The sequence below is a fragment of the Pseudophryne corroboree genome, chromosome 3 (genome assembly GCF_028390025.1).
Source record: "Pseudophryne corroboree isolate aPseCor3 chromosome 3, aPseCor3.hap2, whole genome shotgun sequence".
In the NCBI taxonomy this organism is placed as follows: domain Eukaryota; kingdom Metazoa; phylum Chordata; class Amphibia; order Anura; family Myobatrachidae; genus Pseudophryne; species Pseudophryne corroboree.
The window spans coordinates 374,826,327-374,849,680 of NC_086446.1; the positions used below are offsets into that span (position 1 = coordinate 374,826,327).

Genomic DNA, 23,354 nt, shown 5'->3' on the forward strand with positions numbered 1-23,354 from the left:
CCTCCCTTAGATGGGTGGGAGTAGGTCACTGCAATTAAATTAAATTAAAAAAAAATCTTCACAGGAGCCTGAGCTCCCTGATGTGCCTCTTCCTCTGTAGCACAATTTTTCAGGAGGGGGAGGGGAAGGGGAGGGGGGGGGGGGGAGGAGCCCGCTATGCACTGCAATTGATTTACAACCATTGTGCCACCTCCGGTCTCCATTCTTTACACCCCCAGCTGTTTAGGATTCCAGTGCCCCCAAGTGGATGACCGAGAAATACAATCCAATGCATTATTTGACCAAATTCTAATACAGTATTTACCAAGCACAAGCAACACCACTGTCCAGCTACAAATATCACTGAGGGAAGAATCGCCATTCAATCATGGAGTACAATGCTATCTAGCAGCGTGACTGCACCAAGCTTTGGGGTAAATTTACTAGGAGGTGCAGCTTCACGCCATATTTAAGCAGGAAATATAAAATGGCAATACCAACCGTAAAACACCCATTTGATATTGCACTTTCACATTTCTGGGCAGGGGGACCACCGATGAACTGTTCATACAGCCACCAGGCCACTATTTGCTCACTGCCAATCTAGGGAACCATGTCCTATAGAAGTTTAACTTATTTTCTCATAGCCACCAATTTCCATGCATGTATCCAAAATGGAACACTGTACAATTAGGGCAGTAATAATGAACAAGCTTTTTAAGGAATATTTGGCTAGATGCAGAGCACCTTCTTGGATTTCACCTTCAAAAGGACCATGGATAGACAACCATTCAGATCACAACAAAGCTAAATATTTATGAAGATGGACATGCTGATCTTGTGGGAGGCAGTGACCTGACGCTATGGAGTAACTATACAGGTGATAACAGGGCTGCATGTGACAAGGCCAGAATCATGATGTAAGGAGGGGGAACAGTGACAAGCAGGGTGCCACAGACCTGAATACTACATGTAAAAAACAGCAGCTTGTCAGATTGCAAGTTGACTGTGGTAACAAATGCACCACTATATAACAAGCAGTTACTATGGTATGTAGCCTGAATATCAACAGTTGATTTTAAGGTTAGTGGTTACAATCATCTGAAAAAGGTTATGTCAACATTACGTCTATGTAACATCAACATTTTGTACGTACCACACCCACATGATTTGCCTATGTTTGCTTGCTGCATAGTGATTACATGGGAAAAAGTCCTATAACTCTAATGTACAATAATCATATATATCAGATAGTATCTCTGTAGCCAGAAATAACCACTAACCTTCACTTTCTTTTTTTGGCTCCAGTTCTTTACATATTCCTCTGTATCCAGAATTATCTCTGTAAGTGTACGAAACTTCCTAGTCTGCAGGCGACATTGCATAAGCTTGTGAGTAATTTCACTACATGCAATTGTTCAATAACTAAATTCATCTGCAAAACACCCTTTCACTTTACTTAAGGAAAGCTTTTTCTATTGTACAGATTGGGCAAATATTTTGATTTTCACATGATTATTCTAAAGTGTGTCAATGGGGGCTAATAGTCAGTGTTCTGTTTCCCAATACAACATTAAGTAGTACCCAGCAGTATAATCTAGGTGGCATCAAGCCACTTAGCCCATTATGGCAAACATTTTTTCTTTTCACATAACACTCCGCAAAAACATTTACAGGTTGAGTATCCCATATCCAAATATTCCACAATATTGAATTTTTTGAGTAAGATAGTGAAACCTTTGTTTTCTGATGGCTCAATGTACACAAACTTTGTTTAATACACAAATTTATTAAAAATATTGCATTAAATGACCTTCAGGCTGTGTATAAGGCAGTGGTTTCCAAACTTTTTTGAATTACGGCGCCCTAGAATATTAGAATTTTTTCACGGCACCCCTAGGCCAAAAATTTCTTATTGAGAAATTTAAAAAGAATTACATTAAGGAGATCGCATTTATATGTCATCCTTAGGGTCAGTTGTGTGGTGAGGGACAAGATTTGCTTCTGTTTGGCCACATTTTATGACTGGCAGCCACCAGCACTGGTTTTGCCTATTAAATTGACCATGAATAATTTGAATTGGTCCTGGACCACCAACCCAGGGCACCCCTGCAAGTGTCCAAAGGAACACCAGGGAGCCACGGCACACAGTTTGGGAACCTCTGGTATAAGGGGTATATGAAACCTAAATGAAGTGTGTATGTACGCAACTCTGTTTAATACACAAATTTATAAAAATATTGGCTAAAATTACCTTCAGGCTGTGTGTATAATGTGTATATAAAACAAATACATTCTGTGTTTAGACTTAGGTCCCATCACCATGATGATATCTCATTATGGTATGCAATTATTCAAACATACGGAAAAATCCAGTATCCAAAATACTTCTGGTCCCAAGCATTTTGTATATGGGATACTCAACCTGTATATGCATTTGTAAATGCCACACAGGCACATACATAGATAGGCATCAAAACAATGAGGTGTGTGTCTGGACTCGAGAGCCGTTCTCACGGTGAACTCGCACTGCGAATTACATTTAAAATCCAATTCCAAACACGCATTACTTTTCTAGATGAAATTTGCATTTGTTTGAGAGCAGGTGAAAAGTTAGGTAAACCTTTATCATAAGGTAATAATGTAATAATGTATTTGTCTGGTACACCCCAACTAATGAATATTCCTGCACTTGGGGAGGTTTAAATAGCATACAAAAACAAAGGAAAACAAAAAATAAGAATTTACTTACCGATAATTCTATTTCTCGTAGTCCGTAGTGGATGCTGGGAACTCCGTAAGGACCATGGGGAATAGCGGCTCCGCAGGAGACTGGGCACAAAAGTAAAGCTTTAGGACTACCTGGTGTGCACTGGCTCCTCCCCCTATGACCCTCCTCCAAGCCTCAGTTAGGATACTGTGCCCGGACGAGCGTACACAATAAGGAAGGATTCATGAATCCCGGGTAAGACTCATACCAGCCACACCAATCACACCGTACAACTTGTGATATGAACCCAGTTAACAGCATGATAATAGAGGAGCCTCTGAATAGATGGCTCACAACAACAATAACCCGATTTAGTTAACAATAACTATGTACAAGTATTGCAGACAATCCGCACTTGGGATGGGCGCCCAGCATCCACTACGGACTACGAGAAATAGAATTATCGGTAAGTAAATTCTTATTTTCTCTGACGTCCTAGTGGATGCTGGGAACTCCGTAAGGACCATGGGGATTATACCAAAGCTCCCAAACGGGCGGGAGAGTGCGGATGACTCTGCAGCACCGAATGAGAGAACTCCAGGTCCTCCTCAGCCAGGGTATCAAATTTGTAGAATTTAGCAAACGTGTTTGCCCCTGACCAAGTAGCTGCTCGGCAAAGTTGTAAAGCCGAGACCCCTCGGGCAGCCACCCAAGATGAGCCCACCTTCCTTGTGGAATGGGCTTTTACAGATTTTGGCTGTGGCAGGCCTGCCACAGAATGTGCAAGCTGAATTGTACTACAAATCCAACGAGCAATAGTCTGCTTAGAAGCAGGAGCACCCAGCTTGTTGGGTGCATACAGGATAAACAGCGAGTCAGATTTTCTGACTCCAGCCGTCCTGGAAACATATATTTTCAGGGCCCTGACTACGTCCAGCAACTTGGAGTCCTCCAAGTCCCTAGTAGCCGCAGGTACCACAATAGGCTGGTTCAGGTGAAACGCTGAAACCACCTTAGGGAGAAATTGAGGACGAGTCCTCAATTCTTCCCTGTCCGTATGAAAAATCAGGTAAGGGCTTTTATAGGATAAAGCCGCCAATTCTGACACACGCCTGGCCGAAGCCAAGGCCAACAGCATTACCACTTTCCATGTGAGATATTTTAAGTCCACAGTGGTGAGTGGTTCAAACCAATGTGATTTTAGGAACCCCAAAACTACATTGAGATCCCAAGGTGCCACTGGAGGCACAAAAGGAGGCTGTATATGCAGTACCCCCTTGACAAACGTCTGAACTTCAGGACCTGAAGCCAGTTCTTTTTGGAAGAAAATCGACAGGGCCGAAATTTGAACCTTAATGGACCCCAATTTTAGGCCCATAGACACTCCTGTTTGCAGGAAATGCAGGAATCGACCCAGTTGAAATTCCTCTGTAGGGGCCTTCCTGGCCTCGCACCACGCAACATATTTACGCCAAATGCGATGATAATGCTTTGCGGTTACATCCTTTCTGGCTTTAATCAAAGTAGGGATGACTTCATCTGGAATGCCTTTTTCCTTCAGGATCCGGCGTTCAACCGCCATGCCGTCAAACGCAGCCGCGGTAAGTCTTGGAACAGACAGGGTCCTTGCTGGAGCAGGTCCCTTCTTAGAGGTAGAGGCCACGGGTCCTCTGTGAGCATCTCTTGAAGTTCCGGGTACCAAGTCCTTCTTGGCCAATCCGGAGCCACGAGTATAGTTCTTACTCCTCTCCGTCTTATAATTCTCAGTACCTTGGGTATGAGAGGCAGAGGAGGGAACACATACACTGACTGGTACACCCACGGTGTTACCAGAGCGTCCACAGCTATCGCCTGAGGGTCCCTTGACCTGGCGCAATACCTGTCTAGTTTTTTGTTGAGGCGGGACGCCATCATGTCCACCTTTGGTTTTTCCCAACGGTTCACAAACATGTGGAAGACTTCTGGGTGAAATCCCCACTCTCCCGGGTGGAGGTCGTGCCTGCTGAGGAAGTCTGCTTCCCAGTTGTCCACTCCCGGAATGAACACTGCTGACAGTGCTATCACATGATTTTTCCGCCCAGCGAAGAATCCTTGCAGCTTCTGCCATTGCCCTCCTGCTTCTTGTGCCGCCCTGTCTGTTTACGTGGGCGACCGCCGTGATGTTGTCTGACTGCATCAGCACCGGCTGACCTTGAAGCAGCGGTCTTGCTAGGTTTAGAGCATTGTAAATGGCCCTTAGCTCCAGGATATTTATGTGAAGTGATGTCTCCAGGCTTGACCACAAGCCCTGGAAATTCCTTCCCTGTGTGACTGCTCCCCAGCCTCGCAGGCTGGCATCCGTGGTCACCAGGATCCAGTCCTGAATGCCGAATCTGCGGCCCTCTAGAAGATGAGCACTCTGTAACCACCACAGGAGAGACACCCTTGTCTTTGGTGACAGGGTTATCCGCTGATGCATCTGAAGTTGCGATCCGGACCATTCGTCCAGCAGGTCCCACTGGAAAGTTCTTGCGTGGAATCTGCCGAATGGGATTGCTTCGTAGGAAGCCACCATTTTTCCCTGGACCCTTGTGCATTGATGCACTGAGACTTGGCCTGGTTTTAGGAGGTTTCTGACTAGCTCGGATAACTCCCTGGCTTTCTCTTCCGGGAGAAACACCTTTTTCTGGACTGTGTCCAGGATCATCCCTAGGAATAGAAGACGCGTCGTCGGGATCAGCTGCGATTTTGGAATATTGAGAATCCAACCGTGCTGCCGCAACACTACCTGAGATAGTGCTACCCCGACTTCCAACTGTTCCCTGGATCTTGCCCTTATCAGGAGATCGTCCAAGTAAGGGATAACTAAAACTCCCTTCCTTCGAAGGAGTATCATCATTTCGGCCATTACTTTGGTAAAGACCCGGGGTGCCGTGGACAATCCAAACGGCAGCGTCTGAAACTGATAGTGACAGTTCTGTACCACAAACCTGAGGTACCCTTGGTGAGAAGGGTAAATTGGGACATGGAGGTAAGCATCCTTGATGTCCAGAGACACCATATAATCCCCTTCTTCCAGGTTCGCAATCACCGCTCTGAGTGACTCCATCTTGAATTTGAACCTCTGTATGTAAGTGTTCAAGGATTTTAGATTTAAAATAGGTCTCACCGAGCCGTCCGGCTTTGGTACCACAAACAGCGTGGAATAATACCCCTTTCCCTGTTGCAGGAGGGGTACCTTGATTATCACCTGCTGGGAATACAGCTTGTGAATGGCTTCCAATACCGCCTCCCTGTCGGAGGGAGACGTCGGTAAAGCAGACTTTAGGAAACGGCGAGGGGGAGACGTCTCGAATTCCAATTTGTACCCCTGAGATACCAAGTAAAGATTCGGCTTTCAGAGATAATCTGCGCAAAACAATCAGTAGTGCAGCTAAAGTCTATATCTATTAGTGCTTCCCCTTTGCACCATAAATATAATACAATGTTTTAAAAGATTTTAGACAATAGACTTCAAGCGCTCCACAAATAGAACCAGTTCACCCTCTATACACCACAGATAGAGACAGAATAAAGAAGAATAATAATACCGTCCCTTGTTGTGTAGTATCAAATTCACAATTTGATTGATGGTATATTCAAGATGTTTCTTTCGAGTGTACCATCTGTAATAAACTGTGTCCCCTTCATATAATATAAGAGCTAATAGATTTTGGCTCATAAAGGGGAACACATTAAAAACATCGATAGTGCAAATTATCGTTTTAAAAACACACAGGTTTTAATGACAATAACACACTTACAAACATAGAAGATAAAAGCGCATGTCACAAAATTCCCCCTCAGGCAGTAGCAGCAGTTGTGTGGAAGATCCTTATATATCCCAGATGGAGTTTTGGGTTAGCTGGACCGAGCTCCGGAACAAGGAAACAGCAGGATCTCCAGAAACAAGCACCGAGATGGGGTCGTGGTAAATGGGAGAGCAGTACGCTTAACGCGTTTCAGACATCATCGTCCTTCGTCAGAAGCGTATACTACTGCTCTCCTAATTCTCCCTTTATACCCTATACTAATACAGAGATCACCTGTCTTGAATCGCCGCTAGTCGGCTGGTTAATCACGGCGCCAGTGTAGTTCTTTGCTGCTCGTCACTTCCGAGTCAGCTGTGCGTTCCATTTACTTCCGGGTGCGTTCCACCCGCCGGAAGTGATCATCGCAATCCGGAAATGGCGCTCCGTTACCGTTGTTTGCGTTCCACTTCATAGTTAGAGTATTCAGGTGATGATCAAACCTTGTCTCCTCTAGATAGGAGCAATTTCATTCCATGGGCTACACAATGTCCACTTCATAATCAATACTGATAGTATGCCTCAAAGAAAATGAACATTGTTATATATACAATCACGCAGACTCATATAAAATTCCTAAGATTCAAATAAAACATAGACAGAGGACATAGAAAACATGTAGGTGAGGAGGAATGTAGGAATGCCACGGGTCATGGTGGAAAAAACAATTTCCAATCAAATCAAAATTTGATTAAAAAATCTTTTAATTAAAAAATCTTTTAATTAAAAAATCTTTTAATTAAAAAATCTTTTAATTAAAAAATCTTTAAGTTAAAAAACATTTTAATTCGAAATCCCCATTGAGACCCCTGGGAACCAGGGTGTCTAAGTGGTAGACCCATCTCATTTCCGCTTGGGATAGGCGTTTTTCCACATTCCTATTTTTCCAATGGGGTAAAATCAGCTGGATTCCCCAAAACCCTTTTATTCTACATTCATTGGACTCATGGCATTCCTTGAAATGGGATGACACAGTGTGAGTAGGCAAACCTTTCCTTATGTTATATATATGTTCTGCTGCTCTAATTTTAAGATTCCTAGTGGTCTTTCCCACATAGTACTGGCCACATGAGCATTCCAGAACATATATGACATTCCTTGAGTGACAGGATATGAATTCTTTTATTTCCACCTGCCTATTATTTATGGTTAAGTGGGTGAATTTCCTTTCTGTCAATTTTACAGTTTTGCACATTAAACATTCACCACAACGGTGGAACCCCTTTGTTCTAATACTCTGTCTAGGGTTAATTTCAAGGTTGCTTCTCACTAACTGATTCTGTATTGAGGATGCCCTTCTATAAATAAAGACAGGTTTGTCCGGTATCACCTTGCCCAACAATGCATCCTGTTGAAGCAACTTCCAATTATTTTTAAAAATAGCCTCAACCTGCCTATGTTTGGTACTGAATTGACTTAAAAAGGCCCATTGGAATTTGTTGTCCTTTTTCTCCATTTGTGTTTTTAGTCCTTAAAAGATCAGATCTTTCCATATTGTCTACTCTAACTCTGGCCCTACTCAAGGTGTCTTTTGAATAGCCCTTTGCTAAGAACCTTTCCGAAAGGTCATCCTGCTGTTGTTTACAAACAGAAATATCCGTGCAATTACGTTTGATACGAATATACTGGCTAAAGGGAATTGATTGTAGCCAGTTAGGGTGATGTTGGCTAGACATCTCAATAAAACTGTTAGGTCATTTCTTTTTTCTCTGAATGTAAACATGGCTGCAGCAGAACTCAGAAAAATGAGGAAAAGTAACAAGTAAAGATTCGGCTTTCAGAGATAATCTGCGCAAAACAATCAGTAGTGCAGCTAAAGTCCACTGGGAGGAACGGATGGTGTATGGTGGGGGCATGCTGGGGACGAGCCTGGTGCTCTGGCAGCGCTTTATCGATTATATTATTTTTGTTTGAAGAGGGACTATGGAAGGCCTAACCAGTCTGTGCAATACATTAAATACAAATGATGTAGCAATACAATTGACATTTGATCTCAGCCAAATCTGTATCCATTTTTTAGACTTAGAACTGTATGTTGATGGCGGTGCCTTGAAGACTCGTACCTTTAGGAAGGCCACCGACTAACAGTTTTATTGAGATGTCTAGCCAACATCACCCTAACTGGCTACAATCAATTCCCTTTAGCCAGTATATTCGTATCAAACGTAATTGCACGGATATTTCTGTTTGTAAACAGCAGGATGACCTTTCGGAAAGGTTCTTAGCAAACGGCTATTCAAAAGACACCTTGAGTAGGGCCAGAGTTAGAGTAGACAATATGGAAAGATCTGATCTTTTAAGGACTAAAAACACAAATGGAGAAAAAGGACAACAAATTCCAATGGGCCTTTTTAAGTCAATTCAGTACCAAACATAGGCAGGTTGAGGCTATTTTTAAAAATAATTGGAAGTTGCTTCAACAGGATGCATTGTTGGGCAAGGTGATACCGGACAAACCTGTCTTTATTTATAGAAGGGCATCCTCAATACAGAATCAGTTAGTGAGAAGCAACCTTGAAATTAACCCTAGACAGAGTATTAGAACAAAGGGGTTCCACCGTTGTGGTGAATGTTTAATGTGCAAAACTGTAAAATTGACAGAAAGGAAATTCACCCACTTAACCATAAATAATAGGCAGGTGGAAATAAAAGAATTCATATCCTGTCACTCAAGGAATGTCATATATGTTCTGGAATGCTCATGTGGCCAGTACTATGTGGGAAAGACCACTAGGAATCTTAAAATTAGAGCAGCAGAACATATATATAACATAAGGAAAGGTTTGCCTACTCACACTGTGTCATCCCATTTCAAGGAATGCCATGAGTCCAATGAATGTAGAATAAAAGGGTTTTGGGGAATCCAGCTGATTTTACCCCATTGGAAAAATAGGAATGTGGAAAAACGCCTATCCCAAGCGGAAATGAGATGGGTCTACCACTTAGACACCCTGGTTCCCAGGGGTCTCAATGGGGATTTCGAATTAAAATGTTTTTTAACTTAAAGATTTTTTAATTAAAAGATTTTTTAATCAAATTTTGATTAGAAATATAAATTGTTTTTTTCCACCATGACCCGTGGCATTCCTACATTCCTCCTCACCTACATGTTTTCTATGTCCTCTGTCTATGTTTTATTTGAATCTTAGGAATTTTATATGAGTCTGCGTGATTGTATATATAACAATGTTCATTTTCTTTGAGGCATACCATCAGTATTGATTATGAAGTGGACATTGTGTAGCCCATGGAATGAAATTGCTCCTATCTAGAGGAGACAAGGTTTGATCATCACCTGAATACTCTAACTATGAAGTGGAACGCAAACAACGGTAACGGAGCGCCATTTCCGGATTGCGATGATCACTTCCGGCGGGTGGAACGCACCCGGAAGTAAATGGAACGCACAGCTGACTCGGAAGTGACGAGCAGCAAAGAACTACACCGGCGCCGTGATTAACCAGCCGACTAGCGGCGATTCAAGACAGGTGATCTCTGTATTAGTATAGGGTATAAAGGGAGAATTAGGAGAGCAGTAGGATACGCTTCTGACGAAGGACGATGATGTCTGAAACACGTTAAGCGTACTGCTCTCCCATTTACCACGACCCCATCTCGGTGCTTGTTTCTGGAGATCCTGCCGTTTCCTTGTTCCGGAGCTCGGTCCAGCTAACCCAAAACTCCATCTGGGATATATAAGGATCTTCCACACAACTGCTGCTACTGCCTGAGGGGGAATTTTGTGACATGCGCTTTTATCTTCTATGTTTGTAAGTGTGTTATTGTCATTAAAACCTGTGTGTTTTTAAAACGATAATTTGCACTATCGATGTTTTTAATGTGTTCCCCTTTATGAGCCAAAATCTATTAGCTCTTATATTATATGAAGGGGACACAGTTTATTACAGATGGTACACTCGAAAGAAACATCTTGAATATACCATCAATCAAATTGTGAATTTGATACTACACAACAAGGGACGGTATTATTATTCTTCTTTATTCTGTCTCTATCTGTGGTGTATAGAGGGCGAACTGGTTCTATTTGTGGAGCGCTTGAAGCCTATTGTCTAAAATCTTTTAAAACCCCTGAGATACCACCTGAAGGATCCAGGGGTCCACTTGTGAGTGAGCCCACTGCGCGCTGAAATTCTTGAGACGGGCCCCCACCGTGCCTGAGTCCGCTTGTAAAGCCCCAGCGTCATGCTGAGGACTTGGCAGAGGCGGGAGAGGGCTTCTGTTCCTGGGAACTGGCTGTTTGCTGCAGCCTTTTCCCTCTCCCCCTGCCACGGGGCAGAAATGAGGAGCCTTTTGCTCGCTTGCCCTTATGGGGCCGAAAGGATTGCGCCTGATAATACGGCGTCTTCTTATGTTGAGAGGCTACCTGGGGTAAAAATGTGGATTTCCCAGCAGTTGCCGTGGCTACCAGGTCTGATAGACCTACCCCAAATAACTCCTCCCCTTTATAAGGCAATACTTCCATATGCCTTTTGGAATCCGCATCACCTGACCACTGCCGCGTCCATAACCCTCTTCTGGCAGAAATGGACAGCGCACTTACTCTTGATGCCAGTCGGCAGATATCCCTCTGTGCATCACGCATATATAGAAATGCATCTTTTAAATGCTCTATAGTCAGTAATATACTGTCCCTGTCTAGGGTATCAATATTGTCCGTCAGGGAATCCGACCACGCCACCCCAGCACTGCACATCCAGGCTGAGGCGATTGCTGGTCGCAGTATAACTCCCGTGTGAGTGTATATACATTTTAGGATATTCTCCTGCTTTCTGTCAGCAGGTTCCTTAAGGGCGGCCGTCTCAGGAGAGGGTAGTGCCACCTGTTTAGACAAGCGTGTGAGCGCTTTATCCACCCTAGGGGGTGTTTCCCAACGTGCCCTATCCTCTGGCGGGAAAGGGTATGATGCCAATAACCTTTTAGGAATTATCAGTTTTTTAATCGGGGGGAAACCCACGCTTCATCACACACTTCATTTAATTCCTCAGATGCAGGAAAAACTACAGGCAGTTTTTTCTCACCAAACATAATACCCTTTTTAGTGGTACTTGTATTATCAGAAATATGTAAAACATTTTTCATTGCCTCAATCATGTAACGTGTGGCCCTACTGGAAGTCACATTCGTCTCTTCATCGTCGACACTGGAGTCAGTATCCGTGTCGGCATCTGTGTCTGCCATCTGAGGTAACGGGCGTTTTAGAGCCCCTGATGGCCTTTGAGACGCCTGGACAGGCACAAGCTGAGTAGCCGGCTGCCTCATGTCATCAACCGTCTTTTGTAAAGAGCTGACACTGTCACGTAATTCCTTCCATAAGCCCATCCACTCAGGTGTCGACTCCCTAGGGGGTGACATCTCTATTACAGGCAATTGCTCCGCCTCCACATCATTTTCCTCCTCAAACATGTCGACACAATCGTACCGACACAGCACACACACAGGGAATGCTCTGATAGAGGACAGGACCCCACTAGCCCTTTGGGGAGACAGAGGGAGAGTATGCCAGCACACACCAGAGCGCTATATATATATAGGGATACCACTATATAATGTGTTTTCCCCTTATAGCTGCTGATATTATCAAACTGCGCCAAATTAGTGCCCCCCCTCTCTTTTTTACCCTTTTCTGTAGTGCAGGACTGCAAGGGAGAGTCAGGGAGACGTCCTTCCAGCGGAGCTGTGAGGGAAAATGGCGCCCGTGTGCTGAGATAGGCTCCGCCCCCTTCTCGGCTGACTTTTCTCCCGCGTTTTGCTGTATTCTGGCAGGGGTTAAAATACATCCATATAGCCCTGGGGGTTATATGTGATGTATTTTCGCCAGCCAAGGTGTTTTTATTGCTGCTCAGGGCGCCCCCCCCTAGCGCCCTGCACCCTCAGTGACCGGAGTGTGAAGTGTGCCTGAGGAGCAATGGCGCACAGCTGCAGTGCTGTGCGCTACCTTGTTGAAGACTGATGTCTTCTGCCGCCGATTTTCCGGACCTCTTCTTGCTTCTGGCTCTGTAAGGGGGCCGGCGGCGCGGCTCTGGGACCGGACTCCGAGGCTGGGCCTGTGTTCGGTCCCTCTGGAGCTAATGGTGTCCAGTAGCCTAAGAAGCCCAAGCTGGCTGCAAGCAGGCAGGTTCGCTTCTTCTCCCCTTAGTCCCTCGATGCAGTGAGCCTGTTGCCAGCAGGTCTCACTGAAAATAAGAAACCTAAAACTAACTTTTTCTAAGAAGCTCAGGATAGCCCCCTAGATTGCACCCTGCTCGGTCGGGCACAAAAATCTAACTGAGGCTTGGAGGAGGGTCATAGGGGGAGGAGCCAGTGCACACCAGGTAGTCTTAAAGCTTTACTTTTGTGCCCAGTCTCCTGCGGAGCCGCTATTCCCCATGGTCCTTACGGAGTTCCCAGCATCCACTAGGACGTCAGAGAAAATAGAATTTTCATTAATTACCTACCGGTAAATCCTTTTCTCGTAGTCTGTAGAAGATGCTGGGGTCCACATTAGTACCATGGGGTATAGACTGGTCCACTAGAAACCATTGGCACTTTAAGAGTTTGAGAGTGTGGGCTTTTCTGCCCAGAGGATGATCCTTGTTACCTCTGACATTGCAGCTCTACTCTTCGTTCCGCCCTGTCGGTTTATGTACGCCACTGTCGTTACATTGTCCGACTGCACTTGAATGGCCCGATTTCTCAGAAGAGGGGACGCTTGAAGACCGTTGTAGACGGCTCTTAGGTTTCAGAACGTTTATTGGCAGGCCGGCTTCCAGACTTGACCACCTTCCTTTGAAGGTTTCCCCTTGAGTGACTGCGCCCCAGTCTCGGAGACTAGCATCCATGGTTAGAGATCCAGTCCTGAATACCGAACCTGCGGCCCTCCAGAAGGTGAGGTAATTGCATCCACCAGAGGAGTGAAATCCTGGCCTCTGGCGAAAGACGGATTCTCTGGTGCATGTGTAGATGGGATCCCGACCACTTGTCCAGGAGATCCAGTTGGAAGGACAGAGCATGAAACCTCCCGTACTGCAGAGCCTCGTAAGAGGCCACCATATTTCCCATAAGGCGATTGCACTAATGAATCGAAGAAACACCCCCCGCACTTCCGTGTCGAGGATCATTCCCAGAAAGGACAACCTCCTGGTTGGCTCAAAATGTGATTTTGGGATATTCAGGAGCCAACCATGTTCCCTGAGAAGCTGGGTCGTGGAGAGCTATTGACCGTAACAGCTTCTGCTTGGACGATGCCTTTTATCAGCAGATTGTCCAGTTACGGAATTATGTTCACCCCCTGCCTGCGGAGGAGAACCATCATTTCCGCCATCAACTTGGTGAATACCCTTGGTGCTGTGGAGAGGCCGAATGGTAGGGCCTGGAACTGAAAATAACAGTCCAACAGAGCGAATCGGAGATCAGCTTGATGTGGCAGCCAAATCATAATGCGTCCTTGATATCCAGGGATACCAGGAATTCCCCCTCTTCCAGACCTGTTAGAGACTCCATTTTGAACTTAAAATTACTAAACCCCTTTCTGAGGGAGTTCAAGTTCAGAATGGGCCTGACCGAACCATACGGTTTTGGTACCACAAAAAGGTTTGAATAGTAACCCATGTGTTGCATTTGAGGAGGGACTGGTACAATGACCTGTGCCTAAACCAACTTCTGGATGGCCCCCTGTAGGGTAGCCCTGTCTGCCGGCAAAGCTGGCAAACCCAATGTGAAGAACCGATAAGGGAGATCTTGAAATTCCAGCCGGTACCCCTGGGACACAATATCTAGTACCCAGGGGTCCAGGCTGGACGACACCCAGATGTGACTGAAATGTCTGAGTTTCGCCCCAACCGGCCCTACCTCCAGGCTGCGCTGTCCACCCTCATGTGGAGGACTTTGGCGCACCTGAAGCAGGCTTCTGTTCCTGGGAACCCGCCGCAGCAGGTTTCTTGGATTTTGGTCAGCCCCCTCTAAAGAAGGTATTGGTCGGTTTGGCCTTTCTTGGTTTAGAAACCCGAAAGGACCGAGATGCTGGTGAAGAAAGAAAAGTCTCTTCGTAGCAAGAGCTGCTGAGGGAAGAAAAAGGGACTTGCCCGCTGAAGCCGTGGAGATCCACGCATCCAACGCTTCCCCCAAAAAGAGCCTGACCTGTTGACCTGTGTAGAGTAGGGTCTCCACACATCAGACCACTGGGACGGTCCCTCCATAAAGAGATTTTAGAAGAGAATAGGTGGCTTTATAGGCCTCCATAGGGAAGGTAGTTTTCATATTACACCAGAGTAGGCTATCTTTGGTATAGTCCCTCAGGGTTGGAGGGGGACAGGAGGGAGGTTGTAAACTAATGCTTGCTATTTCGGCAGCTGCAAGAAACACAATACTACAGATGTGGATGCAACTCTTAATTCCCTCATTGACAACGTTCTTGGATAAGTTATACTGGGTGTAGTATGGTTTGCCGGCGGTCGGGGTCCCGGCGACCAGATTACCGGTGCCGGCATACCGACAGCTGGGTGAGCGCAAATGAGCCCCTTGCGGGCACGCTACGCTATCTATTCTCCCTCCAGGGGGTTCGTGGACCCCCAAGAGGGAGAGAAGATGTCGGTATGCAGGCGGTCAGTATGCAGGCGCCGGTATGGTGGTCGCCGGGAGCCCGGCCACATGAAGACCACCAGTTATACTACGTACACTGTATGGATTGGGTGGAAGCATCCCTTAAGAAAGAAAAACATTGGGAAGTTCTTTGAGACATGGGGGAAATATATATTGCTATTATCTCCAGCCATATAGCAACATATTAGAGAATGCTTCTCAGTAACTGTTTGGAATGAGACACAGAACAAACTAGAAAAACGAGATTTATGGTAAGAACTTACCATTGTTAAAATCTTTTTGCGAGGTACACTGGGCTCCACAGAGAATGACATTGGGGTGTAGAGTAGGATCTTGATCCGAGGCACCAACAGGCAAAGAGCTTTGACTGTTCCCAGAATGCATAGCGCCGCCTCCTCTATAACCCCGCCTCCGTGCACAGGAGCTCAGTGTTTGTTAACCAGTCCAATGCAGTAGCATGTAAAAGACGACAACCGTTAGTAGCCACATACACCACATTCTCATGACAGGAGAAGGTGTCAGCGGCTAATGCCTTACCAACCCAAAGAAGCTAAGTGCGTCAGGGTGGGTGACCTGTGGAGCCCAGTGTACCTTGCAGAAAGAGATTTAACGGTGGTAAGCTCTTACCATAAACCTCGTTTTCTGCTGCGGGGTACACTGGGCTCCACAGGGAATTACATTGGGGATGTCCTAAAGCAGTTCCTTATGGGAGGGGACGCACTGTAGCGGGCACAAGAACCAGGCGTCCGAAGTAAGCATCCTGGGAGACGGAAGTATCGAATGCATGGATTATGAACGTGTTCACTGAGGACCACGTAGCCGCCTTGCACAACTGTTCAAGGGTCGCACCACGGCAGGCCGCCCAAGAAGGTCCAACAGACCAAGTAAAATGGGCCTTAATGGTAGCAGGAGCTGGAAATCCAGCCTGTACATAAGCATGTGCAATCACCATTCTAATCCATCTGGCCAGGGTCTGCTTGTGAGCAGGCCAGCCACATTCGTGAAAACCAAACCGTACAAAGAGAGAGAATCAGACTTCCGAATGGAAACAGTTCTCTTTACATAGATAATGAGAGCCCGTCCCACATCCAAAGACCGCTCATTCTTTGGAAGACAATTCAGGAGAGGCAAATGCCGGAACCACAATCTCCTGATTAAGGTGGAAAGACACCACCTTAGGTAAAAACCCAGGACATGTTCTAGAACCGCCTTATCACGGAGAAAAATCAGATATGGTGACCTACAAGACAAGGCACCCAAATCAGACACCCGTCTAGCAGAGGCAATAGCCAGCAGAAACAATACCTTAAGAGAAAGCCACTTAAGGTCTGCAGATTCAAGAGGCTCAAACGGAGACCCTTGCAACGCCTCCAGAACCACGACAAGTCCCAAGGAGCCACAGGCGGGGTATTAGGAGGTTGAATCCGCAACACACCCCAAGTAAACGTGTGCACATCAGGTAAAGTTGCAATTTTTCTCTGAAACAAAACAGACAAGGCAAAAATGTGAATCTTGATGGAGGCCAGACGAAGGCCCTAGTCTAGGCCTTGTTGTAGAACGGCCAAAAGTTTGGCCGTACTAAACTTGTAAGCGTCATAATTGTTATATGTGCACCAATATACATATAGATTGGTAAATGCTCAATTAGCTTAGTGATATCATTCAGGTGCTCGAAAGGAAGGGGTATTTCTGAGCAAGAAAAAAAGCAATTGTTTCCCCAGCACACTGAATGGATAACAGTAACCAGATATAAATCCCACATGATAATAGAATTCAGAGATCTTCGTTACACATATTTGCGCAAATGTGTGGTTAAGCCCCAAAGCCGCATCAAGGCCTCTCTGTATATTTGGGGTCCCTAGCGCTATATCTAGGTGCAGGGTGTGGCACCCCAAAACACCAGAATGAGCCAGAAAGCACAGCGTGACATACCAGTGTAAAAAACTATAGTGTTAATAAATTAGTATTTAGGAAGCCGAAGCTATAGAGGGGGTGATACAAACATGAAATGTAATTAAAATAGAGAAATAGTGTTAGAAAATTAATAAGTGAAAAGTGTTAATAGAATGTAAAGGTATGCCACACTAAAGCCATCCAGCTCAGCCAGTCCAGAGGCACCACACCTCACACCTCCATTACCCCAATCTGGGTCTAATATTAACCAGCAAGGAGTCACATGATAATGGCTCCTTACTAAAATATGTCTAAGCTAAGAGCTACTTACCTTGGAGCAACCCCATAATGCTCCATGTGGCATGTCAGGGCCTGCACCTCCTCCTAATGCAGAAACCTCTCTGCCTCTCACAACATACATATAGATTGGTAAATGCTCAATTAGCTTAGTGATATCATTCAGGTGCTCGAAAGGAAGGGGTATTTCTGAGCAAGAAAATTTAGCGCTAGGGACCCCAAAAATACAGAGAGGCCTTGATGCGGCTTTGGGGCTTAACCACACATTTGCGCAAATATGTGTAACGAAGATCTCTGAATTCTATTATCATGTGGGATTTATATCTGGTTACTGTTATCCATTCAGTGTGCTGGGGAAACAATTGCTTTTTTTATATGTGCACCAAACAAAGTAAGAATTCCAGACCCTATGGTAAATCCGAGCAGAAGCCGCTTTCCAGGCCTTCAACATGGTTTGAATGACCACCTCAGAAAATGCTTTGGCCCTTAAGACGGAAGCTTCAAGAGCCACACAGTCAAAACCAACCAGGCTAAATTCTGATATATACAGGGGCCCTGAACGAGGAGATCTGAGCGCTGTGGAAGAAGAAGGGGACGCTCTATCAAGAGACCCTGAAGGTCTGAGAACTAACGCTGTCTGGACCACGCGGGAGCGATCAGAAGTAGGATTCCTCCTTCTTGCTTGAACTTCCTTATTACTCTGGGCAGAACTGACACCGGAGGGAACACGTATGGCGGCTGAAAGTTCCATGGAATTGTCAGCGCGTCCACAAACGCTGCTTGAGGATTCCTTGTCCTTGCTCCGAAGACCGGAACCTTGCGATTGTGTCGAGACGCCATCGGGTCCACATCTGGAATGCCCCACCTGTCCACGAGGAGTTGAAACTTCTGGATGGAGGCTCCACTCTCCGGTGTGTATGTCCTGATGACTGAGAAAGTCCGCTTGCCAGTTTAGTACCCCCGGAATGAATACTGCCGATATGGCTGGCAGATGGCGATCTGCCCATTGAAGAATCCGTGATACTTCCCTCATCGCCATGCGACTTCGAGTGCCGCCCTGATGATTGATGTATGCCACTGTGGTGGCGTTGTCAGACTGTACTTTAACAGGTCTGTGCTGTATTAAATGCTGGGACAAGTTCAATTAGTTGAACACCGCCCGCAATTCGCGAATATTTAATCGGGAGGAGAGACTCCTCCTTGGTCCACCGACCCTGAAGGGAGTGTTGCTTCAACAACGCGCCACAACCTCTCAGAATGGCATCCATCATCAGAAGGACCCAGTTGGAGATCCAGAAGGGACGACCCCTGCTGAATCGTTGGTCCTGAAGCCACCAGCTCAGTGACAGACGGACCTCCGGAGACAAGGAGATCATTTGAGACCTGATCTGGTGAGGCAGGTCGTCCCACTTGGCAAGAACCAACTTCTGCAGAGGGCGGGAATGGAATGGAGTGTACTCCACCATGTCAAAAGCAGACACCATGAGACCTAGCACTTGCATCGCCGAGTGTATCGACACCTGCGGACGAGATAGGAAGCATTGAATCCTGTCCTGAAGCTTCAGTGACCTTCTCCTGAGACAATAACCACCTCTGGTTGCGAGCGTCCAACAAAGCCCCCAGGTGCGCCATGCTCTGGGCAGGGACCAGGGAAGATCCCCTTCCAGTTGATGAGCTACCCGTGGGCTTGCAGAAACTGGATAGTCAGATCCAGATGGCGTAGGGGAATTTCTGAGTAATTTGCCAGGATCAACAAGTTGTCCAGGTGTGGTAGGATCCTGACCCCTTGGCGGCGGAGTACAGCCGTCAATACCGCCATGACTTTGGTGAAGACTCGCAGAGCCGCGGTCAAACCAAAAGGTAACGCCCGAAATTGGTAATGGAGGTTACCAACCGCAAACCTCAGGTATTGTTGATGCGACATTGCAATAGGAATATGCAGGTAAGCATCCTGAATGTCCAGGGAGACCATATAATCCCCAGGTTCCAAGGCCAGAACAATAGAGCGAAGAGTTTCCATACGAAACTTGGAGACCCTCACAAATTTGTTCAAGGACTTGAGGTTGAGAATGGGCCGGGGAGGAACCATTCGGTTTCGGGACTAGGAACAGCGGTGAATATTACCCCTTGCTTCTCTGAACCAGAAGCACCTGCACTACCACTCCTGCATCCAGGAGGGACTGTACCACCGAATGAAGAGTTTTAGCATTCACCTGATTCGAAGGGACGTCAGTCAGGCAAAATCGATGAGGGGGACAATTTTTGAAGGATATGGCGTAACCTCGAGTGACGACTTCCCGTACCCAGGCATCGGAAGTGGTCTTCAACCATTCCAGGGTATACCCTACCCTAGAAGTTGGCCCTCCACCCTGAGATCCCCCAGAGGGAGACCCGCCCCGTCATGCGGCAGGCTTGTCCGTCTTGGAAGCAGGCTGACGGGCAGCCCAGGCCCGTTTGGGTTTGGGCTTCGTAGGTTTGGAAGTGCGAGCCTGTTTCGGGTATGCCTGACCCTTTGCTTTCCCTGAAGGACGAAAGGAGCAAAAGGAAGTACTCTAAGCTTTCGGTACCGAAGGAGCAGTACTAGGTAGACATGCTGTTTTAGCAGAAGCCAAGTCAGCCACTATCTTGTTGAGGTCTTCTCCGAAAAGAATGTCTCCCTTAAAAGGGAGCACCTCCAGGGTTTTCTTAGAGTCCAGATCCACGGACCAGGACCGCAGCCAGAGAATCCGGCGAGCCAGTATGGACGTAGTAGAAGCCTTAACCGCCAGAATACCAGCATCAGAAGCCGCCTCGTTAATGTAATGAGAAGCTGTGACAATATACGATAGACATTGTCTAGCACAGGCATGTCTAAACTGCGGCCCTCCGGCTGTTGAGAAACTACACATCCCAGCATGCCCTGACACAGCTTTAGCATTCTCTGACAGCAAAACTGTGTCAGGGCATGCTGGGATATGTAGTTTCACAACAGCTGGAGACCCGCAGTTTGGACATGCCTGGTCTAGCATGATCAGAAGCGTTGGAAGACATCTAAGCTTCCTACTCCTGAGACCACGGATTCAATAGCCTCTGTAGCCCAATTAGCTGCAATGGTGGGCCGATGCACAGTACCCGTTAAGAGTGTAAATTGCCTTTAAACAACTCTCCACACATTTATCCATTGGTTCTTTCAGAGTTACAGGCAGAGCAGAGGATATCACCAACCGCACCGCCTGCGAATCCACTGGCGAGGGTGTCTCCAAATTTTTGTTTAGCTCCGCCGTGAGGGGATAGCGCGCCAGCATCTTCCTGTGAGGCGTGAAATTCTTTTCTGGATTTTTCCAGGATTCCTGACGTATGTCAACTAAATGGTCAGAATGAGGTAAAGCTTGTTTAACTACTTTCTGACGTTTAAACCTGTCCAGTTTCTTAGGGGAGGCATCCGGTTCTGGGTCATCAGTAATTTGAAGAATTAGCCCGATACCCTCCAACAAGTTAGGAACATCCATCTGTGAAACAGATTCCCCATCAGAATTTGTGGGGTCAGTATATACGCCATCCTCATCAGACGAGGTGTCTGGGACGTTGGTGGATTGTGAGGAAGTAATAGCCCGCACAGAGGACCCCGTGGTCTTGGGCGGGCGAGGGTTAGATTTCTGTTTAGTCAGTGATTGGTTCAATTGCTGTAACTGAGAAGACAGTTGATCTGCCCATGGCAGATTAACCGCAGGGACCATAAGCGGTTGTACCGGCACAAGAGGTTCCATAGGGGGCGCAAGTCTAGTTACTAGCATACTCAAGAGCGTGGAAAAAGTAGCCCAAGGCGGATCATTTTGTACACCCATTGCTACGGTCCCCACTGGGGGGTAAGGAACCCCCAGAACCAGAACCCTGAGCTGCTATATTCTCCTCAAACGTGTCTGCAGCGTCACCACCACGCAATGTGGGATCAGCCCCATCTTCATCGCCCTTTGAAGCCGACATATCTGAAAGCTCAATGCAAGGCAACCCAGTACAATATCAGCAGCACAATACCAGACAAGAACCCTCTGTGTAGTGTATTTGCACAGAGAATTCCAGAGGTATATGGTGACTAAAATTCACAGAGAAAAAATAGGATTTTACTTACCAGTAAATCTATTTCTCGTAGTCCGTAGAGGATGCTGGGGACTCCGTAAGGACCATGGGGAATAGACGGGCTCCGCAGGAGATAGGGCACTTTAAGAAAGCTTTGGATTCTGGGTGTGCACTGGCTCCTCCCTCTATGTCCCTCCTCCAGACCTCAGTTAGTTAGAGAAACTGTGCCCAGAGGATATGAACAGTGCGAGGAAAGGATTTTTGTAACCTAAGGGCGAGATTCATACCAGCCACACCAATCACACCGTATAACTTGTGATAAACTACCCAGTTAACAGTATGAACAATTAACATAGCCTCGGTTCAAGACCGACCAACTATAACATAACCCTTATGTAAGCAATAACTATATACAAGTCTTGCAGAAGAAGTCCGCACTTGGGACAGGCGCCCAGCATCTCTACGGACTACGAGAAATAGATTTACCGGTAAGTAAAATCCTATTTTCTCTAACGTCCTAGAGGATGCTGGGGACTCCGTAAGGACCATGGGGATTATACCAAAGCTCCAAAGGGTATCAAACTTATAGAACTTTGCAAAGGTGTTTGACCCCGACCAAGTAGCAGCTCGGCACAGTTGTAGTGCCGAGACCCCTCGGGCAGCCGCCCAAGAAGAGCCCACCTTCCTAGTGGAATGGGCCTTAACAGATTTAGGCAATGGCAATCCTGCCGTAGAATGCGCCTGCTGAATCGTGTTACAGATCCAGCGAGCAATTGTCTGCTTTGAAGCAGGAACGCCAACCTTGTTGGCCGCATACAGAACAAACAGAGCTTCAGTCTTCCTGATCCTAGCTGTTCTGGTCACGTAAATCTTCAAAGCCCTGACCACATCCAGGGACTCCGAGTCCTCCAAGTCCCGTGTAGCCACAGGCACGACAATAGGTTGGTTCATATGAAAAGATGAGACCACCTTGGGCAGAAATTGAGGACGAGTCCTCAACTCTGCCCTATCCACGTGAAAAATCAGGTATGGGCTTTTATATGATAAAGCCGCTAATTCCGAAACATGCCTTGCAGAAGCTAAGGCCAACAACATGACCACTTTCCAAGTGAGGTATTTCAACTCCACTGTTTTGAGTGGTTCAAACCAAGGTGACTTGAGGAAACTAAATAACACGTTAAGATCCCAAGGCGCCACCGGAGGTACAAAGGGAGGCTGAATATGCAGCACTCCCTTCACAAAAGTCTGTACTTCAGGAAGAAAAGCCAATTCTCTTTGAAAGAAAATGGATAAGGCCGAAATTTGGACCTTTATGGACCCTAATTTTAGGCCCAAATTCACTCCCGTTTGAAGAAAGTGAAGCAGACGGCCCAAATGGAACTCCTCCGTAGGAGCAGCTCTGGCCTCACACCAAGAAACATATTTCCGCCATATACGGTGATAATGTTTCGATGTCACATCCTTCCTAGCCTTGATCAGGGTAGGAATGACCTCCTCCGGAATCCCTTTTTCAGCTAGGATCCGGCGTTCAACCGCCATGCCGTCAAACGCAGCAAGTCTTGGAACAGACAGGGCCCTTGCTGCAGCAGGTCCTGCCTTACAGGAAGAGGCCACGGATCTTCTGTGAGCAACTCTTGCAGATCCGGATACCAAGTCCTCCTTGGCCAATCTGGAACAATGAGAATTGTTCTGACCCTTCTTAGTCTTATTAATCTCAACACCTTGGGTATGAGAGGCAGAGGAGGAAACACAGACCGATCTGAACACCCATGGTGTCACCAGAGCGTCTACCGCTACCGCCTGAGGGTCTCTTGACCTGGCGCAATACCTCTTTAGCTTTTTGTTGAGACGGGACGCCATCATGTCTATTTGAGGCAGTCCCTACCGATCCACGATCTGTGTGAAGACTTCTTGATGAAGTCCCCACTATCCCGGATGCAGGTCGTGCCTGCTGAGGAAGTCCGCCTCCCAGTTGTCCACCCCCGGGATGAACA

General features: G+C 46.5%; 1 protein-coding gene across 2 annotated transcripts in view; it reads right to left on the minus strand.

Annotated features, from left to right (window-relative positions):
* LOC135055639 (nucleolar transcription factor 1-A-like) overlaps window positions 1-23,354 on the minus strand; it is a 154,498-nt gene that overhangs the window by 40,499 nt on the left and 90,645 nt on the right. For both annotated transcript variants that reach the window (XM_063959936.1, XM_063959935.1), the window contains one exon: window positions 1,263-1,346. In XM_063959936.1, coding sequence (XP_063816006.1) covers window positions 1,263-1,346 — 84 coding nt within the window. The remainder of the gene's footprint in view (window positions 1-1,262; window positions 1,347-23,354) is intronic.